Source organism: Hyla sarda, chromosome 2 (genome assembly GCF_029499605.1).
Source record: "Hyla sarda isolate aHylSar1 chromosome 2, aHylSar1.hap1, whole genome shotgun sequence".
NCBI lineage: Eukaryota > Metazoa > Chordata > Amphibia > Anura > Hylidae > Hyla > Hyla sarda.
In genome coordinates this window covers 124196282-124219834 of record NC_079190.1, presented here as the reverse complement: position 1 = coordinate 124219834, position 23553 = coordinate 124196282, and the positions used below count along the sequence as shown (strand labels likewise).

The 23553-nt window shown below is 44.2% G+C and overlaps 1 protein-coding gene and 1 non-coding gene across 2 annotated transcripts in view; both read left to right on the top strand.

Annotated features, from left to right (window-relative positions):
* NAA16 (N-alpha-acetyltransferase 16, NatA auxiliary subunit) overlaps nucleotides 1–23553 on the top strand; it is a 46022-nt gene that overhangs the window by 2166 nt on the left and 20303 nt on the right. The window contains exons 2-10 of the mRNA XM_056560096.1: nucleotides 6114–6198; nucleotides 6634–6738; nucleotides 8243–8400; nucleotides 9193–9327; nucleotides 10742–10895; nucleotides 12412–12531; nucleotides 12852–12947; nucleotides 21637–21743; nucleotides 23291–23419. Of these exons, the coding sequence (XP_056416071.1) occupies nucleotides 6114–6198; nucleotides 6634–6738; nucleotides 8243–8400; nucleotides 9193–9327; nucleotides 10742–10895; nucleotides 12412–12531; nucleotides 12852–12947; nucleotides 21637–21743; nucleotides 23291–23419 (1089 nt within the window). The remainder of the gene's footprint in view (nucleotides 1–6113; nucleotides 6199–6633; nucleotides 6739–8242; nucleotides 8401–9192; nucleotides 9328–10741; nucleotides 10896–12411; nucleotides 12532–12851; nucleotides 12948–21636; nucleotides 21744–23290; nucleotides 23420–23553) is intronic.
* Nucleotides 1103–1293, top strand: LOC130359113 (U2 spliceosomal RNA). Its single transcript, XR_008889882.1, has one exon. It is a non-coding gene; the product is annotated as a U2 spliceosomal RNA (small nuclear RNA).

The following is a 23553-nucleotide window of genomic DNA, read 5'->3' as shown; positions in this document are numbered from 1 at the left end:
GTTTTTCCTTTATTATTTTTCTAGGTTGGGTGACTGGAGCATGGCACTACCTGATCTCCCACTTGCGATGAAGGGGCACTGTGCATAAGAGTGTGGGCCGTTAACCCTTTCTCGCCAACGGCCAGTGCCTGGTGATGGTACCTTGGGTCCAAGTACCCCTCTTGCCCCTGCTCGTCTCGCTTTGGCAGCCTGACATGATGCACTGTGGCGTTAAGCTGGCTGAAGACACCGACAGGTAAGTATGGTGTCTCCTGGGGTAAGTATTCCCCTCTCCCCCGTCTATCTACCCTCTTATACGGGCATTCTTTAGGTGGCATCTTTATTCAATCAGGGGGCCTTGGTGGGTCTTTTCCCTATGGGATATGCTGCCAGCAAAGAGTTACAACTCTCCACTGTGCTGCGGCGGTTGACTTTTTATTCCCTGGCCGCAGCTGGCATGGCGATCCGTGCGGCTCAGGGGCTGCAGCCAAAACTCTGTACCTGCTATGTTGGCGGACACTCCATGCGGATCCTTGGCTGCTGCCTTCCTCTATTCCTGCTTGGGTTGGGGCTCGACCGGCCCAAATTTATCTTCGGCTCCAGTGTAGCACCGGCCCGCTTTCTCTCTCGGCACCCCCTCTGCCTGCTGTTTTTGGTACAACCGCCGCTTTCTTGGCCATTGGGGCGGTGGCCGCTGTGGGAAACAGCGCGGTCACTGCGGCTGGTCAGTTTGACCGTCGCGACCAGTGTAGCGGCAGAAGCAGCCCCCGAACTGGCCCAGCCAGCGAACGTGGCGGAAGCTGCTGTATTATCTTTTAGACGCAGCGCCCGGCTGCACTGCAACTTAGTCCCCCGGCTTCCGGCCATTCCTATGCCTTGACGCTGTCAGGGGCTTGGTTTGCAGCACAGCAATTTTTTTCCCTGTGCCTCTTGCGGGGGGCTTCCCTCCTTCAATCTACCTGCTCTGTTTAAAAAAAATAAAATAAAAAATTGTCAGGCGCCCTCCTGTGCCCTTTTCAGGTATTGCAGCTCTGTGCTAGAGCTGCATTCTGGTGGTGACGGGAAATTGTAGGTTTCCTTGCAATACTACCCATTTTTGAGACTGGTCACCTTCTAGCACTTCGTCGCCTTTTGGCCTTTGGCTAAGATCAAGTGTAGACTCCTTTATCAGTTTATTATCTGATACGTCCTCTACCTGGGGACCATTTATGATATGGATTTTGTGGATGGGGGTTGATTTTGATGCTGGCTTGTCGCCCTGTGCATTAATCTGATTTGTTGGTTTCTTTTTGTACAGCATTCCACAAACCAATTCGTGGTCACATTTTCACACAGTAGCCGACATTTATCATTGTCTTTAGACAGTTTTTTGTGTCTACAAAAGGCGCAAAAAAGGCACCTTTTGGTTTACACATTTCTGCTGATTTTGAGTTGCAATCCACTTATTTTGGCAATACACATGATATGGAAGGGTTTTAGGAACTACGCCTTTTTGTGAAAAAGAGCAAAGTCAATGAAAACTCTCTGAAACTACACCAGACCAGACTTAGCTTAGCTTTTTGGTGTATTTGAAGAGAAAAATTTCAGAAAATGTGACCTGCACAAAATGTATCAAATGCTCTGTGACCATTTAATACATTTGATGCTCCTACACATTACCAGCACACAAAAAAGGTGTAGAAAAATGCTTCACTTACACCTGCAATGATAAATGCTTCACTTACACCTACAATGATAAATGCCGGCCAGTGTGTTTCTCCCCCCATTTCCCACCACCCCAGAGGCATGACTATCAGAGCTGTTGGCCTGTGTATCCCACTACGTGAGTGATGATCAAGAGTCTCTCACGGTATATCCCCCGTCTGAATGCTTCATGAGCTCGGGGATTTTGTTTGGCTGTGTGGTCCCTCCGATATTCCCTAATCAAAGGATGTGCAGGAATTTTTTTTTTTCTTTTTTTTTTCTTTTTTTTTTATGGCCATACCATCAGTCAGTGGGAAAATGCCTTGTTTTTTCCTCCACCTGGTTCTGGATGTTCCTCTTCCTGTGTGGGATAACTGAGTGGGACCTTGCATATGAAGCGTACTCTCTACAGTTACATGTGGTCTGCCATGCTGTCCATTTCCCCCTGAGGACCTCTAGGAAGCCAGCCGGTGTCCTGTCTGCCTTCCTCCACCATTGGTCACCCCCCCATGTCTGCCGCTCCGTGGCTAGAGTCCCATTACCTCACTACTTGTGCGAGGTAACCGAAGGGGTGACCCTGTGTGTGTGTGCGGAGTGGACCCTCTACGGCATCCCAGATGGGGGATGCCATGCTGTCTTTGTCCATCTGAGGGATACGGGGACAACGGTCGGTACTGTCTGCTTTCCTCTGGAGTTCCGGTACCCCACTGCTAGTGTGAGGTAGCCGAGGAGGTGACCCTGTGTGTGTGCGATGGACCCTCAAAAGCATTCAATCCATGTGATGCCTGCTGCACCCCGCTACCAGCGAGACTTGACTGAAGGAGTGACCCTGTGGTGCAGTATGCCCACTCCAGCATCCACGGAAAGCATGACTTCTGCCGCATCTGTAGCTGCAGTCCCGGGACCCCACTACCAGTTGGTGGTAACCGGGGGACTTATCCCTGCTTACTCAAGAGGCCCTCTCCAGCTTTCATGGTGAGTGTTACGCCTGCCGCACCCGTGGCTGGAATTCTAGCACCCCACTAGCAATGAGAAGTACCTGGGGGGGTTGACTCTGGTGTGGGGGGCTCTCTCCATATTCCATGGATGGCATGGCCTCTGTCACATTTGCTACTGAGGTTCTATCTCAGGCCTCTATGGAGGGCTTGCTGTCCTTCCGGACACCTGCCACCTACAGTGGGAGGTGTCCGGAAGGGGTGTCCCGTCGGATGCAGTGGCCTTCCTCTGATGTAGCAATCTCTTTACCCCTTCCTTGGTTGGTGTATCTGTGGTCTTCATGGGATTAACCGGATTACCCCTGCTTACCTATTGGTGCGTTTCCTCTTCCTCCACCACCGGACTCTCATGTCATGTTTGCCACTTCCACGGTTGTGGTTACAAGGGCAAATTCTGGTTTAGGGAGTAAAGAGCCAGGTAGACCCAGCTTAGATGCTGGAGTCCCTGGTTCGAATCCTGCTGATATAGTACAGATGCTTATGGTCCCTATAATGTTCCATCTTGCCAATACTAGGTGGCCGTCTTGCCGGACCTGCATATGCACTTGATATACCACTGACGTGGTGCCTGTTTCCCCTTTTTCTAGGCGGCGTAGCATTGTCATTCAGGTGTTACATCTCTCTCTTGCACATGTCTGTTGTGGCTGGAGTATTGGTTCCCCACTGCTTGTATGCGGTGTGGGAAGTGATGACCCTGTAAGTACATGGTGTCTTCTAGGCACAGTGCATTTTCCTGGGGTGTCCTTCTTTTGTTGCCCTGGGTGCCTGCTATGGTTGTTCCTCATGTACTTCCCCACCTGGGCGGAAAACTATTTCTGGGCGCCATGCTTTTGCTTTGTTCCACTGTCTCTGCCATAGCCTCCCTCTTCTATGAGGGATTCAGTTACAAGGTGCCTGTACGAACGTCCCCTACGCCCTTTCATAGGGGATCTTTTCCTTGGAGCACATGCTTCTTCTGTATAGCCATCACACTAACTCCCTCCTGGGTGCTGTGTTCCTGCATTTGCTAAGAGGCACTCTTGTGGATGTTTGGCTTGCTCTTCCCCTTGGCATAGGGGGTGTAGTTCGTAGGATGTCTACTATGTTCATAAGGTCATTACTTTTGTCCCCTTTTCGAGGCAGGCTACTGATGGATTTTTTTAAATTGTATTTTTTAATGTTTCCTGCTATGGCTCGTCCAGCCATCACATTACCACTTCGGCAACGGCTGTACTGATGGTTTTTGTGGGATGCCTTCCCTTAATCCTTGGGCCATCACTCTCCCCCTTCCTTGAAGGAGTGGAGACTATTTGGTGCGGTTTCTTCTATTCCTCTTATGGTCCCTTCACTCCTTGCTTGTGTCTGTGGTTGTGGGCGGGTGGTGGTCTATGTGGCCACAATGTCTTTTACACTGTCCTTTTCTTCACCCTATTTGTTTCTCCCCTGGTATGGCACTTTTTCTCTGGTGACCTTAGCATAGGAGGGGTCTCTTCTCCTCGGTCTTCTGCCTTGTCAGAACCTTCTTGAATTGGACAATCTTCCGTAGAGCCGCGGCACGCCTCAGCACTGAGGCGACTTTCTCAATCCTTCGGCCTTTCTGGCAGTTTGACGTTTCTGCCGTCTGTGGGACCTTGTCCCGGTCATGTATCCGAGGGCATTCCAGTCATACTGGTGGTCTCAGCCTGGTTTCCGCACTTCCTTTGCGGACATGTTCCGCCTCGTGGCACTCTTCCCGCTTTCCAGGCTGTGCGGTCTTGTTCCATCAGTCCTCTCTGCCACCGGTTTTCTGACGGGCTTCTCAGCTCGGGTCATCAGCGTGTTGCTCCGTTCCATCATCTTTCCTTCGGGTTCCGGACGCGAGTGTTGGTGCTGGGGCCTGGCAGCGGGTCATGCTTCTCGCTATCTTGATGGGTGTGCCCAGCTGTTGATTCCTGTCTTTCTCTCTCTTCGGCCGGGCTCCTCCGATTTGGGCTGATGCCTTGCTGGGCTCTCCCTCCTGATCTCTCTGGGATTTTCTCTCCTGGCCTTTGACGTCATTTTTCCTACTCTCTGTTCGGGCAGGTCTCGATGCAGGGGTTCCCTTGTCGTCCCCTTCTTCCTTCAGTCCGAGCCCCGGTAGTCCAGCGTCTTCCTGTCTCTCTGGAGCTCGTTTCCTCTTTTTCCTCCCATCCTGGACGCTGTGTCCCAGTCTGGGTTCCCAGTTGGCTTCCGGTCCCCAGTCTCTCCCTTTTGTGGAGGTTCCTTTCTTTCTGGGTCCTTGGCCGCTCTACATGGTCTGTTGGTGCAGCTTGGCGGTTGCCTGCTGGTTTTCTTTTCCTTCAGGGTCCGTGGTCTCATCCGGGGTCTCTTGCCAGTGGTTGTGATTCAGTCACCGGACTGACATCCCTTTCTCTGGCGGTTGTTTTTCCCACTGCATGGACTGCTTTGGGACATCCCATGGTCTCTGTGTCCACCAATAAGGTGACCGAGAAAAGGAGATTTTTTTTGTGTAATCACTGTAAAATCTCTTTCTTGTAGCCTTCATTGGGGGACACAGCACCCACCCATTTCAGGATGCCTTGTCAGGTTGTTGCATGTTGTTACTTCTTATGTCCTTTGGACGTTTCTCCTTTTGTGGTTTGGCTTCTCCTACTGCTTTGTGACACAACTGATTAGCTCAGTGCCTGTGGGTGGGTATTTCCTGCTGGGAGAAGCCGATTTCTTTTTTTGCCTAGTGTCAGCCTCCTAGTGGACAGCAGCATAATACCCATGGTCTCTGTGTCCCCCCAATAAAGGCCACGAGAAAGAGATTTTACAGTGAGGAAAAAAAATCTCCTTTTTCCAGGGGAGTAACCCTTTAACATGTTGAAAAAAGTTCCTGAGATATTTATTTTTAGACTTATTTACATAAAAAAAACTTCTTTAAAAAGGACGTATGGATTTTATTTTTCTGCCTGTTATATACAAACAAATTTAGAAATGTACTATATGGACCACTATGGGAATTGGTAAATATTTCAGGCCGGCACTGCCCATATACATTTAGATAAATGTTGAGAGCACCCTCTAACAATGTAATGTACATGGTGGTGGTCACATTCCCCCTTTTAGAAAAAGATCAAGAGCAGGAGGGCCATATTCTTCTAACAGGGATCATGAAACAGATCATCCAGAGGGGAAACATCTTAAGCCTCTTAAAATTATTTATTCGGCCATGATTGTTTGCGGTTTGTGGCTGCAAAATTAGTAAATAAAATAAAATGCACGGCCACATTTTACATTATATGATCCAGAGTTACATGCGTTTTTTTTTCATGTTTCAACTAAATTTGGAATTCCAGTTTCCTTTCACTAGAAAGTAAATGTTCACAATGCACACCAAAGTTATGAAAACTTCACTTGATGTAACCAAATTTTGTACAATGTATGGAACATCACAAAACATTTGCTAAATTCACTCATGTCACTCTTTTTTTCATTTTATTTTGTATTTATTAGAAATGCTATGAACAAAAGCAGTATAAGAATGGACTGAAATTTTGTAAGATGATCCTCTCCAATCCCCGGTTTGCTGAACATGGAGGTGAGATTGTGTAAAGTATTAAAGGGGTATTCCAGGTCTATACATCTTAAACCCTATCCAAAGGATAGGGGATAAGATGTATGATCGCAGGGGTCCCGTCGCTGGGGACCTCCCACGATCTCGGTGCAGCCCCCGGCATTCTGTGTTGGGCACTGCCTCCGAAACGGGACATGACTTCAAGGCTACACCCCCTGGTGATGTCACACCACGCCCCCTCCATTTATATCTATGTGAGGGGGCGTGACGGTATGGAATAATAAGATATACTATACTCACCTTACTGAGTCCAGTACTGGTGTCTCTGTTTACATCCATACATGATCCACTGTCCTGTCCTGTCTCTCACACTGCAGCCAATCACTGATTAGATTTTTATGTAAATCGGAGAACCCCTTTAATCTGTGTTTGATCTGTAACAATTTTTATTTTCAACAGAGACACTGGCAATGAAAGGGCTGACATTGAATTGTCTGGGAAAGAAAGAAGAAGCTTATGAGTTTGTACGAAAAGGTCTACGCAATGATGTGAAAAGTCATGTCTGTATCCTTTAAAAAAATTACACCAACTTCTTTGAAAGACTGTATTACTGGGTCAAAGTCTATGGGGGAGATTAATCTAAACCTGTGTAGAGGAAAAGTGTTGCAGTTGCCCATAGCAACCAATCAGATTGCTTCTTTAATTTTCAAAAAGGCCTCTAAAAAATGAAATACACAATCTGATTGGTTGATATGGGCAACTGCGCCATTTTTCATCTATCCTATGTCACTAGTTCCTGTTGTTTGGAGCGGGTTTGACGTTCTCTTGACGTCCTCTGGGCTGCACTTACTGAGAGGCTCAGAGCAGCAGTAGCTGCCAGCAGTGACTACAACGTCAAACCTGCTGAGAGCCCCTGCACCTGAGCCTGCTAGCTAGGAAAGAAGAGCAACAGGGAAAGGGAAAAATGTTGCAGCAAAAGGGCTAAGGGGGGATGATTTGGCACAGGGGGATAAAGGGGAAAAGAAATGACAGGGGGGATGAAATGGCATAGGCCTGATAAAGGGTGAAAGAAGTGGCACTGGGGGGATAAAATGGCACAGGAAATAGTAAAGAGGGGGGAATGAAATGGCACAAGGTGGATCAAGGGAAAATGATGTGGCACAGGGGGTCATAAAGGGGGTGATGATTTGGCACAGTCGGAATAAAGTGGCACGGGAGGATCAGAGAGGGGGGGCGAATGATGTGGCTGGGTGATGTACAGAAGCAGGAGAGCACTGTTTAAACGGAGGTCTTCTGTGCTGGGGCTGCTGCAGTATGTGTGTGTGGGGGGGGGGTGTAGTGGAAGCCCATGCCCTTTACTAGAGTATTGGTTGCACCCCCCCCCCCCTCCTGACGGTGGCCCTGTGTACAAGGTAGGGGCGGCACATGAGCCTGATTGTCTCGTATTGGGTGTGTTTTGTCCCCTATTGGGTGTGTCCGCATCCTCTATTGGGAGTGTCCCCTATTTGGAGGGTGCAAATACATTAAGTCTTATGGGACTCTCCCGGAGAATAAAAAACTGTACCCTATTGGGATGAATCCCAATCAATCCTAAGAGACCCAGTAAGAGGATCAAAGTTTTTAAGAGAATCCCTTCCCTTCCTAAAATGACATTCCAGCTGTGTTGTGCCAGAGAGGTATATATTTTAGACAGCCCTCACAATTCAGCATCACCTTCACTTTTGTCCACACCTAACACATTATAATCACTCAAGGAATGGGGTCTGAGAGGCTTTTTCCAAGTGATGTATCTGGTTCAGGCCACCAGAGGATTACCCCAAGATTAAAACTTATCCTCTGTTTACAGGATAGGGAATAAGTATCTGATCATTGAGGTTCTGAACCCTGGGAACCCACTAAATCATTCTCTTCTGCTGCTCCATTCACTCTCTTTGGGACTTCTGAAGTAAGCTATGGTTATGGGGTCATATAAAGAAGCTTAGCACTTTCATCTGCCTTTGTAGGAGAGAGACCTTGGCTGTCTTTTGTAAAGTGATTCTTATGATTTAATTTCCTGAATATAAGACAGGTTGGCATGTCTATGGCCTTCTTCAGAGGTCTGATAAAAAGTACGATGAAGCAATCAAGTGTTACAGGAATGCTCTTAAACTGGACAAGGACAATTTGCAGATACTGCGGGACCTTTCATTATTACAAATACAGATGAGGGACTTGGAAGGATATCGAGTAAGTACATGAAGGAGAACAGGTCTCCTAAGGTGCTGTCTGTCTAATTCCGCCTAGCAGTTACCATAAAGAGAGAAATCCTAAGTAGTATAAAGTCATAATAATAATAACCATTCAGTTTTGGGAGTGCACCAATCCTTCTTAATGTACATGTTGCATGATAAGATAATTATGACTGAATTTTTTCTATATATATACCGGTATATATATATATATATATATATATATATATATATATATTTTCCTAGCCTATTCTTTTCTCTAATGCTCACACTATTAAATGTGTATTTTGTTGATTTTAAATGAATGCACATGTTCTCTTGAGGAGTGGCTTATGTGAGGTCAAATCCCCACTACTATTTTAACAGGTTTTTGTATATTGTTTGTTAACCTTGAATAAGACTACATGCCGCTGTTGAAACGCGTTAGTTTCTGTGGTGCTAAATAACCTCATTCCCTGTCTGTACATAATGAGGGAGATTTATTAAAACCAGTCCAGAGGAAAACTTGCTGAGTTGGCCATAGCAACCAATCAGATTACTACTTTCATTTTTGAAAAGGCATCTGAAAGGTGAAAGAAGTGATTTGATTGGTTGTTAAGGGCAACTGGTCAACTTTTCCTCTGGACAGGTTTTGATAGATCTCCCCTAATGTGGACAAATAAAGAAAACTTGTTTTTATATTTTACTTCTCTGGACTACATCCTATTTCCGGTATCATGATAATGTCATGTCTCTGTTCAGTATGACCACTATAGATATATATACACTAAATATAGTCTTTCTATTATAGGAAACCAGATATCAGCTTCTTCAGTTGCGTCCCATGCAAAGAGCATCATGGATCGGCTATGCCATTGCGTATCATTTATTAAAAGACTATGAGATGGCCTTAAAATTGCTTGAGGAATTCCGGAAGACTCAGCAGGTAAATGTCAATCTAATACTTAAAGGGGTACTCTGCTGCTCAGCGTTTGGAACAAACTGTTGCCGGGAGCTTGTGATGTCATAGCCCCGCCCCCTCACAATGTCACGCCCCGCCCCCTCAATGCAAGCCTATGGGAGGGGGCGTGATGGCGGTCACGCCCCCTCCCATAGACTTGCATTTAGGGGGCATTACATCATAAAGGGGCGGGGCTATTACATTACGGGCTGCCGGCTCCAGTGTTCGGAACAATTTGTTCCAAACGCTGAGCAGTGGAGTACCCCTTTAACTGTATTGCCTGTGGTTTATGGTCAGAAACCAATGGTTTACAAAAAAAGAGAAGTAGTTGTCAGTCTCGCCTGACATAGCTAAATAAAGACCAATTATCTATTTTTTCGTTTTGTATTTTACCTGTCTTGTAGGAATCATAATTACTGTGCAGTTTAGATAATAGTAAGTTGAAAAGGAGGAAAACTATAGGAAAACTAGTTATTTATGCAAAGAAAATAACGGAGGACTTACCACCCTACCACCCTAATGCTGGGTTCACACAGTGCTTTTTTCGAAATTTTGGGGATCCATTCTATTGGGGATCAGTGTTGGTATTGTCATGTGCTTATTAACTGTGCAGTTTTATTTTATGTCACCTGTAAAAACCTTTACTGTCAATAACATTAAAAATGTAGTTTTTGTAATGCATCTTTCCCCTAACCTCTAACAATATGAGAAAGCCACACAGTTTCCACTAGATTTTTTTGCCAAGTTTTTTTTTTTTTTTGCCTGGTAAAAATTTCAGTAAAAATGCTAGAAAAACTGCCACTGCCTTTTCCTGCATTTCTTTCTGTTTTTTTTCTCCTTTGTGTGGAAAGTGCATTTTTCTCCTATGACCGTTTTTCCTGTTCTTGTGTCCACACATTTTTTTAACAGTTCAATAAATAAATAAAAAAACGCATTCCCAGAGAGAGAGAGAGAGAGAGAGAGAGAGAGAGAGAGATAGAGAGAGAGAGAGAAAAAAAATGCCATAGTCTCAACTTGCTGCGATTTAGAAAATTGCCCACTGAGAACAAAAACACTTAAAAAAGAGAAGTGAAAAACCGCCAAAGAAAAAAACACCAATTGGGTGTAGAGTTTCATAAATCACTATTGACAGGGAGCTAACAACTGACCACATTGGAGATTTTTCTCCAAATTTGTGTCATTTTGTTGGGGACATTTGCCTAATACTAATAATCTTTTCTGTAAACGAATAAAGTATACATTACGATTTACATAATCATAAATATTTGTTTGAATCGCGTGTCTGTAATATTTACGACTTTATGCTATTTACTAATGGAGGTTTTTGGCAATTTTAAAGCACCAGTTTCTAAAGTACAATTTATTGCTGAGCCTAATGATACATATTTTCTTTTCTTAGGTACCCCCAAATAAAATAGACTATGAATATAGTGAATTAATCCTGTACCAGAACCAGGTAATGAGAGAAGCGAACCTTTTCCAAGAGTCCCTGGATCACATTGAGGTTTATGAGAAACAAATCTGTGACAAGCTTCAGGTGGAAGAAATCAAAGGTAAGTGTGTTAGGGTGGACGTAGTGTGTGTTCACATGTATAGGTTTTTAATTGTAATTCTTGATAAAGCCAAAAATGGATTTGAAAAGAGGAGCATTGACAGTTTTTCCTTTACACACTTCCTCCATTTTTGATCTCTTCCTGGCTTTACATATGTGAACACATCTTACACTGTGCAGTCTTTCTGCAGCTTTGAAGCCAGATGTGAATTATAATGAATTCGATAATTTAAAAGGTAGCTGCTACTTAACCTCACAGCAACATGTGAAAAGTTATGATCGGTCATGGTCCCAGTGCTTAGAGCCCCTCCGGTCAGTAGAACAAGCAGGGAGAAGGAATATTTTGGTGATCCTAAATTTATCCCAATATAATAAAGTGTAGTGTGCTGATGAATGACATATAAAGCAAGGAGAACAACTTAGGTAGGTTCACACTGCATTACCACCTATCATTAGACATATATGTCAGCATCCCATTTTCGTATATACTGTAACACAGAGCAGCAGATGCCATTCATTTCATTGGCCAAATGGAGTCAACATTCTGGCCATATGCTCTGTTTTCAGCTGACTGGATAGCTCAACAAAGTCTGCTGAAACAAACTCATACAGCCCGAACGGTGACTCCATTCAGCAGAATCTGCTGGCCTGTGTTACAGTATACCCAAAATGGGATGCCAACATATATATATGTAACGAGAGGTGGTAATGCAGTGTGGACCTAGCCTAATGCCAGTGTCATGATGCAACCTATCCTGCTGTAGGCTATGTCAGATAGTGTCTGTAGTAAAGTGACTGGAGACATTTTTAACAAACTGTGTACAGGCCTCATGGCAAGTTTAATTTGCTTTATATATTGCATACATGAATATTATTCTGTGTGTGTATATGTGTATATATATATATATATATATATATATAAATAAAATCTTTTTTTAAATAAATGCAGCACTTGCACAGGGGTTAGGCTATGCTGATGTTTTGTTTTTGACCTATATTGATTGTATTCATTGGCATACCAGCAAAATGGTTTTCTGATGTATACTGTACCATGTACCCAAGCCATTCCCATTCCTTTCAGTGAGCTAAACATACCATACTATTTACTACGTTGGGTCCAAATATATACTGTCATTTTGCAGGACACAGAAGCCACCTCTGTATACAGGAAAAATATGGCCCATAATAACTGTTTTTTATAGGTTGGGGTCACACCTGGATTAGAGATTCCTTTAGGGGCCCATATAGCAGCTTCTGTCAAAATAATGTGGCATGCAGCATATATTTTTCTGGTACATTGCCAGACACTGTGAAAAACCTAATGGACGCCATTTAAGTCAGTGGAGTCCATCAGACGCTTTTATGTCCATAACAATCTTTCTTTTTTGTTTGTTTGCTTCTAATTGTTTTATTGTTTTTTTTGGTTTTTTTTCTGTTCCAGTAGCAGAACCATGAAAATCACAAGCATGAACTCGACCTTATTGCTTTAACCTTTCCCAATGTTTTTGTGTTTGAAGGTGAAGTTTACTTAAAACTTGGAAGATGGAAAGAGGCTAGTGAAGCATTTCGAGAACTTATTAACCGCAATCCTGAAAACTGGAAATACTATGAAAATGTGGAGAAAGCTTTGCACCCTGGTAAATGTCATCCATCGATTATGCATACTCATCATTTCTGTTGTTCTTCCTCTACTGTCTGCATGTTATAAGAAATCAGTGGTCCTCCAGTTGTTCTAATACCTCAATACATTTTAAGGCTATGTTCATATGTACATAATCCGCTGCAGATTTTCCACACAAAATCTACAGCAGATTTTGCTATTCCTTGACTTCAATTATGTACATCTGAACGTAGCCTTACACATATATAGAAGCTGTCATCTGTGGCTGAGAATTTCAACTAGAACAGAACCTAAAGTTCATGGAGTTTGACGAATCGTAAATTTTTCTCATCCCAGCCACCGCTGAAGAACGACTTGAAATCTATGACGAATTCTGTAAGCGGCATCCAAAAGCTGTTTCCCCCAGAAGATTGATCCTAAACTTCATTACAGGTAAGAGCTATGTAAAATGCCAGCACTGATTCTGCGCTCCCTCTCTGGTCTCTCAGCTGTGAGCAGTGCTCTGTTAAAGATTCACTGCTATATAACTTCCTATGGGTATATTCACACCGCGGAATGTACGTGCGGAATCAATTAAATTGGGATTCTGCTGCACTGTGCACACGGTGCACACGCTCATAAAATGCATTGCCGTCAATGAGACGGAGCATTTCCGAGCAGTCCTAGTGCCCATCAGATTATTTATAGTAACATAGTTTGTAAGGTGGAAAAAAAAATCATCAAGTTCAATTTAAAACCTTACTGTGTTGTTACAGAAGAAGGCAAAAAATGTCCATGCCCTGATTCCAGCAGTATTTTAATTTTCTTGCTATGCCCTCTGTTCCCAAAATATAGGGGTTTTACTATTTGGATGGCATTTTTCAATGAATAGTCAGAGGTGTGGTTATTGGGTGTGAATATTTGGCTCATGGGTGTGTGGTTAGATCTGAACATGATTCGTGACCTCTCCACCCACCCACCTGAGCCTAGCATTTACATCTATTTTGCAATAAAGTTCCCTCCCAGCTGACCCCTGTATATCTCCAACAGCAGCTTCATAAGAGAGTAAAAACACTGTTATAATCAGGACATCCAATGCCAGGACATTCAGCTGGTGCCAGAAAGTTAAACAGATTTGTGAATTACTTCTATTTAAAAATCTTAATCCTTCCAGTACTTATCAGCTGCTGTATACTATACAGGAAGTTATTTTCTTTTTTAATGCCTTTTCTGTTTGACCACAGTGCTCTCTGCTGACACCTCTGTCCATGTCAGGAACTATCCAAAGTAGAAGCAAATCCCCATAGCAAACCTATCCTGCTCTGGACAGTTCCTGACATGGACAGAGGTGTCAGACAGAAAATAAATTCAAAAGAAAAGAACTACCTGAACTACCAGCTGATACGTACTGGAAGGATTAAGATTTTAAACAGAAGTAATTTACAAATCTGTTTTACCTTTCTGGCATCAGTTTTTTTTTTTTAAAAAAGTGTTTTCCAGTGTAATACCCCTTTAAAAGGAAATAAAAAAATAATAATTTTTGAACTGAACACAATTCTTCTTTAACTTTGAAAAACACAAGGATCTCCACACTCACAAACTGTCTTTGTGCTCCTTGATGAAATACAAAGTTTAACGGGGTACTCCACTGGAAACATTTTCTGTTTAATCAACTGATGCCAGAAAGTTAAACAGATTAGTAAATGACTTCTATTTAGAAATCTTAATCCTTCCAGTACTTATCAGCTGCTGTATGCTCCAGGGGAAGTTCTTTTCTTTTTTAATTTCCTTTCTGTCTTTCCACAGTGCTCTCTGCTGACACCTCTGTCCATGTCAGGAACTGACATGGAGATGTAAGGTGAACTTCAGAAACAATGGGAATATCGGCGCTGACCAAGGAGAGGACAATAGAGCCAGGTGTGTAGCGAACAGATTTAATCCAATGCGACGCGTTTCACCGCGCTTGCGCGGTTTCATGATGCCTGATGAAACCGCGCAAGCGCGGTGAAACGCGTCGCATTGGATTAAATCTGTTCGCTACACACCTGGCTCTATTGTCCTCTCCTTGGTCAGCGCCGATATTCCCATCGTTTCTGAAGTTCACCTTACATCTCTACGCCATCCCTGGGAAGGCTGCAGACTGAGATCATCATACCAAACGCACATCTTGGTTGTGTGGGAGTACGCACAACCTGGCAGGGTGAGCCTTACTTTTTCCCTCCCCCTCCCACACACCTGTGATCCATTGGTTCTTCACAAGGGAGCGCCTGTTTTTCTCTTTGCTTTAAGGAACTGACATGGACAGAGGTGTCAGCAGAGAGCACTGTGGTCAGACAGAAAGGAAATTAAAAAAGAAAAGAACTTCCTGTGGAGCATACAGCAGCTGATAAGTACAGGAAGGGTTAAGATCTTTAAATATAAGTAATTTACTAATCTGTCACCAGTTGATTTAAAAAAAAAAAAAATATATATATATATATATAAATATGTTTTTCTGCGGAGTACCCCTTTAGGATCTATTCACACGTACAGTATTCTGTGCAGATTTGATGTGCAGGATTTCAAGCTGTGTTCAGTTTACATTGAAATCTGCAGAAGAAAATCCTGCGCATCAAATCTGCGCAGAATAATGTACGTGTGAATAGACACTTAGAGTGCACATCTCATTATATAGAAACACACAGGAATGCACACAATAACCCTTTGTGCAGTACATAGCATAGCAATTACTGCTACATACTGGATCCGGCCATGGTCTGTGTTGTTGGCTTCTAATATCTAGGAGACTTGTCTCCTGGGGTACCATATCCTGTACAGAGCCAATGCGTTAATGGGAATCGTCTACATTATTGTTATTTTACTTATATTCGAGATACACTTTAAGAAAAAAGATTTATTATTACTACTCTAGTGTGTAAATAAGGCTTTTGTGAGAAGTAGAACACAAGCAGGTCTTTTAATATGGCCTTTACTCTGTTGTATTGGCTGATGCATCACGAGTGATACAATAGCACAAAGTCAGAAAGGAGCAAATACGCAGCAAAATATTGCACGCGTGACCCTAGCCTTTAACCCCTTAAGGACCAGGCCATTTTATACCTTAAGGACCGGAGCGTTTTTTGCAATTCTGACCACTGTCACTTTAAACATTAATAACTCTGGAATGCTTTTAGTTATCATTCTGATTCCGAGATTGTTTTTTCGTGACATATTCTACTTTAACTTAGTGGTAAAATTTTATGGTAACTTGCATCCTTTCTTGGTGAAAAATCCCAAAATTTGATGAAAAAAATGAAAATTTTGCATTTTTCTAACTTTGAAGCTCTCTGCTTGTAAGGAAAATGGATATTCAAAATATATTTTTTTGGGGTTCACATATACAATATGTCTACTTTATGTTTGCATCATAAAATTTATGAGTTTTTACTTTTGGAAGACACCAGAGGGCTTCAAAGTTCAGCAGCAATTTTGAAATTTTTCACAAAATTTTCAAACTCGCTATTTTTCATGGACCAGTTCACGTTTGAAGTGGATTTGAAGGGCCTTCATATTAGAAATGCCCCATAAAAGACCCCATTATAAAAACTACACCCCCCAAAGTATTCAAAATGACATTCAGTAAGTGTATTAACCCTTTAGGTGTTTCACAGGAATAGCAGCAAAGTGAAGGAGAAAATTCAAAATCTTCATTTTTTACACTCGCATGTTCTTGTAGACCCAATTTTTGAATTTTTGCAAGGGATAAAAAGGAAAAAATTTTTACTTGTATTTGAAACCCAATTTCTCTCGAGTAAGCACATACCTCATATGTCTATGTTAATTGTTCGGCGGGCGCAGTAGAGGGCTCAGAAGGGAAGGAGCGACAAATGGTTTTTGGGGGGCATGCCGCATTTAGGAAGCCCCTTTGGTGCCAGGACAGCAAAAAAAAAACACATGGCATACCATTTTGGAAACTAGACCCCTCAGGGAACGTAACAAGGGGTAAAGTGAACCTTAATACCCTACAGGTATTTCACGACTTTTGCATATGTAAAAAAAATATATATTTTTTTTACCTAAAATGCTTGGTTTCCCAAAAATTTTACATTTTTAAAAAGGGTAATAGCAGAAAATACCCCCCAAAATTTGAAGCCCAATTTCTCCCGATACAGAAAACACCTCGCATGGGGGTGAAAAGTGCTCTGCTGGTGCACTACAGGTCTCAGAAGAGAAGGAGTCACATTTGGCTTTTTGAAAGCAAATTTTGCTCTGGGGGCATGCCGCATTTAGGAAGCCCTATGGTGCCAGAACAGCAAAAAAAAAACACATGGCTTACCATTTTGGAAACTAGACCCCTCGGGGAACGTAACAAGGGGTAATGTGAACCTTAATACCCTACAGGTGTTTCACGACTTTTGCATATGTAAAAAAATATATATTTTTTTTACCTAAAATGCTTGGTTTCCCAAAATTTTTACAATTTTAAAAAGGGTAATAGCAGAAAATACCCCCCAAAATTTGAAGCCCAATTTCTCCCGATTCAGAAAACACCCCATATGGGTGTGAAAAGTGCTCTGCTGGTGCACTACAGGTCTCAGAAGAGAAGGAGTCACATTTGGCTTTTTGAAAGTGAATTTTGCTCTGGGGGCATGCCGCATTTAGGAAGCCCCTATGGTGCCAGGACAGCAAAAAAAAAACACATGGCATACCATTTTGGAAACTAGACCCCTCGGGGAACGTAACAAGGGGTAATGTGAACCTTAATACCCTACAGGTGTTTCACGACTTTTGCATATGTAAAAAAATATACTTTTTTTTAACCTAAAATGCTTGGTTTCCCAAAATTTTTACAATTTTAAAAAGGGTAATAGCAGAAAATACCCCCCAAAATTTGAAGCCCAATTTCTCCCGATTCACAAAACACCCCATATGGGTGTGAAAAGTGCTCTGCTGGCGCACTACAGGTCTCAGAAGAGAAGGAGTCACATTTGGCTTTTTGAAAGCGAATTTTGCTCTGGGGGCATGCCGCATTTAGGAAGCCCCTATGGTGCCAGGACAGCAAAAAAAAAAACACATGGCATACTATTTTGGAAACTAGACCCCTCGGGGAACGTAACAAGGGGTAATTTGAACCTTAATACCCTACAGGTGTTTCACGACTTTTGCATATGTAAAAAAATATATATTTTTTTTACCTAAAATGCTTGTTTTCCCAAAAATTTTACATTTTTTAAAAGGGTAATAGCAGAAAATACCCCCCAAAATTTGAAGCCCAATTTCTCCCGAGTACGGCGATACCCCATATGTGGCCCTAAACTGTTGCCTTGAAATACGACAGGGCTCCAAAGTGAGAGCGCCATGCACATTTGAGGCCTAAATTAGGGACTTGCATAGGGGTGGACATAGGGGTATTCTACGCCAGTGATTCCCAAACAGGGTGCCTCCAGCTGTTGTAAAACTCCCAGCATGCCTGGACAGTCAACGGCTATCTGGCAATACTGGGAGTAGTTGTTTTGCAACAGCTGGAGGCTCCGTTTTGGAAACAGTGGCGTACCAGACGTTTTTCATTTTTATTGGGGAGGGGGGTTGTATAGGGGTATGTGTATATGTAGTGTTTTTTACTTTTTATTTTATTTTGTGTTAGTGTAGTGTAGTGTTTTTAGGGTACAGTCGCACGGGCGGGGGTTCACAGTAGTTTCTCGCTGGCAGTTTGAGCTACGGCAGAAAATTTGACGCAGCTCAAACTTGCAGCCGGATACTTACTGTAATCCTCCGCCCATGTGAGTGTACCCTGTACGTTCACATTGGGGGGGGGGGGAACATCCAGCTGTTGCAAAACTACAACTCCCAGCATGTACGGTCTATCAGTGCATGCTGGGAGTTGTAGTTTTGCAACCGCTGGAGGCTCCGTTTTGGAAACAGTGGCGTACCAGACGTTTTTCATTTTTATTGGGGAGGGGAGGGGGGCTGTGTAGGGGTGTGTGTATATGTAGTGTTTTTTACTTTTTATTTTATTGTGTGTTAGTGTAGTGTTTTTAGGGTACAGTCGCACGGGCGGGGGGTTCACAGTAGTTTCTCGCTGGCAGTTTGAGCTGCGGCAGAAATTTTGCCGTACCTCAAACTTGCAGCCGGATACTAACTGTAATCCTCCGCCCATGTGAGTGTACCCTGTACGTTCACATTGGGGGGGGGGGGAACATCCAGCTGTTGCAAAACTACAACTCCCAGCATGTACGGTCTATCAGTGCATGCTGGGAGTTGTAGTTTTGCAACAGCTGGAAGCACACTGGTTGTGAAACACCGAGTTTGGTAACAAACTCAGTGTTTTGCAACCAGTGTGCCTTCAGCTGTTGCAAAAGCTACAACCCCCAGCATGTACGGACAGCGGAAGGGCATGCTGGGTGTTGTAGTTATGCAACAGCTGGAGGCATACTACTTTGGCTGGGGATGCTGGGGATTGTAGTTATGCAACAGCTGGAGACACACTGGTTTACTACTTAACTCAGTGTGCCTTCAGCTGTTGCAAAACTACAACTCTCAGCAGTCACCGACAGCCAACGGGCATGCTGGGAGTTGTAGTTATGCAACCACCAGATGCACCACTACAACTCCCAGCATGCACTTTAGCTGATTGTGCAAGCTGGGAGTTGTAGTTACACAACAGCTGAAGGTACACTTTTCCATAGAAAGAATGTGCCTCCAGCTGTTGCAAAACTACAAGTCCCAGCATGCCCATAAGGGCATGCTGGGAGTTGTGGTGGTCTGCCTCCTGCTGTTGCATAACTACAGCTCCCAGCATGCCCTTTTTGCATGCTGGGAGCTGTTGCTAAGCAACAGCAGGAGGCTGTCACTCACCTCCAACGATCCTCGCCGCACAGGTCAGTCCCTCGTCGTCTCCGCCGCCGCAGCTGCTCCTGGGGCCCCGATCCCAACAGGGGCGCCGGGGATCGGGGTCCCCAGCACCGGGGGTCGTCTTCCCGCACCCGCTCACGTCCTCCGGAAGAGGGGCGGAGCGGGTTGCGGGAGTGACACCCGCAGCAGGCGCCCTGATTGGTCGGCCGGTAATCCGGCCGACGAATCAGGGCGATCGTGAGGTGGCACCAGTGCCACCTCACCCCTGCTGGCTCTGGCTGATCGGGGCCGTCTCTGACGGCCCCGATCAGCCAATAATTCCGGGTCACCGGGTCACTGGAGACCCGATTGACCCGGAATCCGCCGCAGATCGCTGGACTGAATTGTCCAGCGATCTGCGGCCATCGCCGACATGGGGGGTCATAATGACCCCCCTGGGCGATATGCCCCGATGCCTGCTGAACGATTTCAGCAGGCATCGGGGACCGGCTCCGCTCCAGATGGTTGCGGGGGGCCGGTAAAACACATGACGTTCTCATACGTCATGTGTCCTTAAGGACTCGGAAATGGAGACGTATGAGAACGTCATGTGTCCTTAAGGGGTTAAAGGGGTACTCTGCTCCTAGACATCTTATCCCCTATCCAAATCATGGGGAATAAGATGGCTGATCGTGGGGCTCCCGCCGCTGGGAACCCCGCGATCTCTTATGCAGCACCCTGTGTCATCTGCTGCATGGAGCGAAGTTCTCTCCGTGCCTGATGACGGGTGATACAGGGGCTGGAGTATTGTGACTTCACGCCCTGCCCCCTCAATACAATTCTATGAGAGTAGGCCTGACTGTCACCACACCTCCTCCCATAGACTTGCATTGAGGGGGCGGGCCGTGATGTCACGATACTATGTCACATCAGGCATGGAGTGAAGTTCGCTCCGTGCAGCAGATGACACAGGGTGCTGCAGGAGCAATTGTGGGGGTTCCCAGCGGCAGGACCCCCATGATCAGACATCTTATCCCCTATCCTTTGGATAGAGGATAAGAGGTCTAGGGGTGGAGTACCCCTTTAAGTACATCTGTGTATTTGTCTAGAAACTATAGAAACTTTTGTAATTTTTTTTGCTCCAATGCATTTAAAATAAAAAAAAAAGTAACTTTGCGAATAGTCCTGTTTCACAAATTACTAATTGTGTCTAATGCTCCTTTGTAGACCTTTAAATTTCCATGGTTATAAACCACCAATGAACCTGAGGTGTAGCCTGATGGGGCAGTCAGATGTGATTCTTTTACCTACCAACCCTTACTTTGTCAGTCGGTTACCAAGAAGAGGGAGTGGACTAACCGCTTCTAAACTGCAACCATAGAGACACATAAATGTGCTATTTATTATACCAACAAAAACCAGCAAAAATGGCTAACAGCCACAGCTGGTCCGCATTACATATAACCACCAACAAACTAGAACCAGACTGTGTTAAATATATAAATTCAATTTATTAACATATATGCAAAGAATATGACATACACTTAAAAATAACAGGGATAAAATACGGCACTGAAGTCCCAACCACAGAAAATTGGAGAAGACAGGATGGAGGTCAATACATGGAATACAGGGGAGATGAACACAGTATCTTAATATTACAAAGAATGTGGGACTGGTAGCTAGGAAAATGCTCAGAGGAAATATAAAGCCTTCAGAAAGTGAAACCAATATACCACAAAAACAATTATATAAACTGTGCACAAAAGCAAAAATGGTACCAATGTTAGACGAACCACATAAAAGGTCCTCCTGCCATGCAGACACACACCTGCCAGCTCCTACCCCAACAAACGGTTCGCCTATGCTTCGTTATTGCAATGTGTTATTTTTTGCTGTTTGCAGAGTTTCTTCCATCTTCCGTGAATTGTGCGCTGGAGGCGGGTCCGCCGGCTTGATTTGAATATTCATTGTATTCATTGAATACACATGACCTGTGACAGTGAATATTCATATCGAGCCGGCGGACCCGCCTCCAGCGCACAATTCACGGAAGAAGATCTTCGGAGGGACAGATCTCCAGTTTGCCGGTAGGTATAGCAGTCAATGACCCCTCTTCTGTCTCCTGTTCCCACTATAATCCAGTGTATTGGGTTTAGTGTGGGTGAATAGGATGAATGTTTTCCTTTAAAAGGTTTTGAATCTGACAGTTCCCATTTAATTCCTTAATATATCTGTCATCAGAACATCACTTGTGGTCTGTGCATTGATCTCTGAGCGTAGAATTCCTTACAGGGCTCATTGACTATAATTGCTCTTTTTATTTTTCTAGGCAGCAAGTTTAGAGAACGAATGGATAAGTTCTTAAGAATTAACTTTAGCAAAGGCTGCCCGCCATTGTATACAACCTTAAAATCACTGTACAGCTCTGCAGAAAAGGTAAATACACAATTTTGCCTGCATTACATAGTTGATGAGGTTGGGAAAGGACAAGGGTTCATCCTATAACCCAGTGTTTTCCAAACAGTGCGCCTCCAGCTGTTGCAAAAGTACAACTACTAGCATGCCTGGAGAGCCTTTGGCTGTCTACGCATGCTGGGAGTTATAGTTTTGCAATAGCTGGAGACACACTGGAAAACACTGCTATAACCCTACTGTGTTGATCCAGAGAAAGAAAAAAAAACTTTCTCTGGATGTAGATGCCAATTGTCTTTGTTGTAGGTACTAGTGGAAATATTATTATGACAACAATAATCCATGGAATAATGTTCCTCCTCCTCAAATCTAGTGCCCATAACATGTAATACCATATTTTTAAGAAATGCATTCAGACCTCTCTGAAACACGTTCAATTGATCAATCATAAAACCATCATGGGGCAGAGAATTCTATAGTATTATAGTCTCCCTGCTCTTACAGTAAAGAATCTCCATCTGTATTTCCTCTAGACATAGAGGATGCCCCCTTGTCATGGTTAACAGCTTAGTATAGAAAGGTCACTAGAAAGACCTCTGTACAGTGACCCCTCGACCTATGATGGCCCCGACATACGATAATTTCAACATGCGATGGCCTCTCAGAGGCCATCGCATGTTGAAGGCAGCATCAACATACGATGCTTTTGTATGTCGGGGCCATCGCATAAACGGCTATCCGGCAGCACAGACTGCTTCAGCTGCCACTGGATAGCCGTTTACGGTGCTCCGTGTGGTCCGCTGACGATCACTTACCTGTCCTCGAGGCTCCTGCGCATCCTCTTCAGGATCCCCTACATCGTCGGTGCTTTCCATCTACGTCATCACGTCACTGCGCACGCCGTCCGTCATCCAATAGGAGCGGCGTGCGTAACGACGTGATGGCGGCGACGGAGAGCGAGGATGCCGGGGAAGCAGAGGGCTTGCCGGAGCGTCAGGGACGCGGTGACAGCGATGGACGGCGACATCCCAGGCAGCGGTGACGGTCCGGAGCGGCGGGGACAGGTGAGTACAACTTCCTCTAACAGTGGTCTTCAACCTGCAGACCTCCAGATGTTGCAAAACTACAACTCCCAGCATGCCGGACAGCCGTTGGCTGTCCGGGCATGCTGGGTATTGTAGTTTTGCAACATCTGGAGGTCCGCAGGTTGTAGGCCACTGTCCTATACTTTACATTGCACGGATCCCTCAACATACGATGGTTTCAACAAACGATGGTCCATTTGGAACGCATTACCATCGTATGTTGAGGGACCACTGTACTGTCCATTCATATATTTCTACATTGTGATCATATCGCCCCTAGGATGACTCTAAATGTAATAATCTGTCTAGATAAAGAGAGTATGGTTCCAATTAGTGCAGCCAGTACTGTATTCCGAACAGTTAACCCCTCCCAGAGAAAAATTGCCTTGACGACCCCATGCAAAAGCTCCATGCATGGAACACCTATAATATACATTGCAGCACAAGCATACATATATTACATTTACTATACCTTTTGTTTTCTAGGTGTCAGTAATTCAAGAGCTTGTCATTGGATATGAAAATACATTGAAAACATGTGGCTTATTTAACTCTGAAGGTAAGTTTTCTCCGGACGGTATGTTGTTGGGACAATTATATTATTGGATCCGTCCTGTAGATAAATGGTAGATGTAAGTAGCCCATACGCCAGCCAACAGCTGTTTCTCTAACCCCCTTTTCCCATACACACGCTTCTTTCATTTTTGAAAAGGCCTCTTATTGCAATCTGATTGGTTGCTATGGGCAAC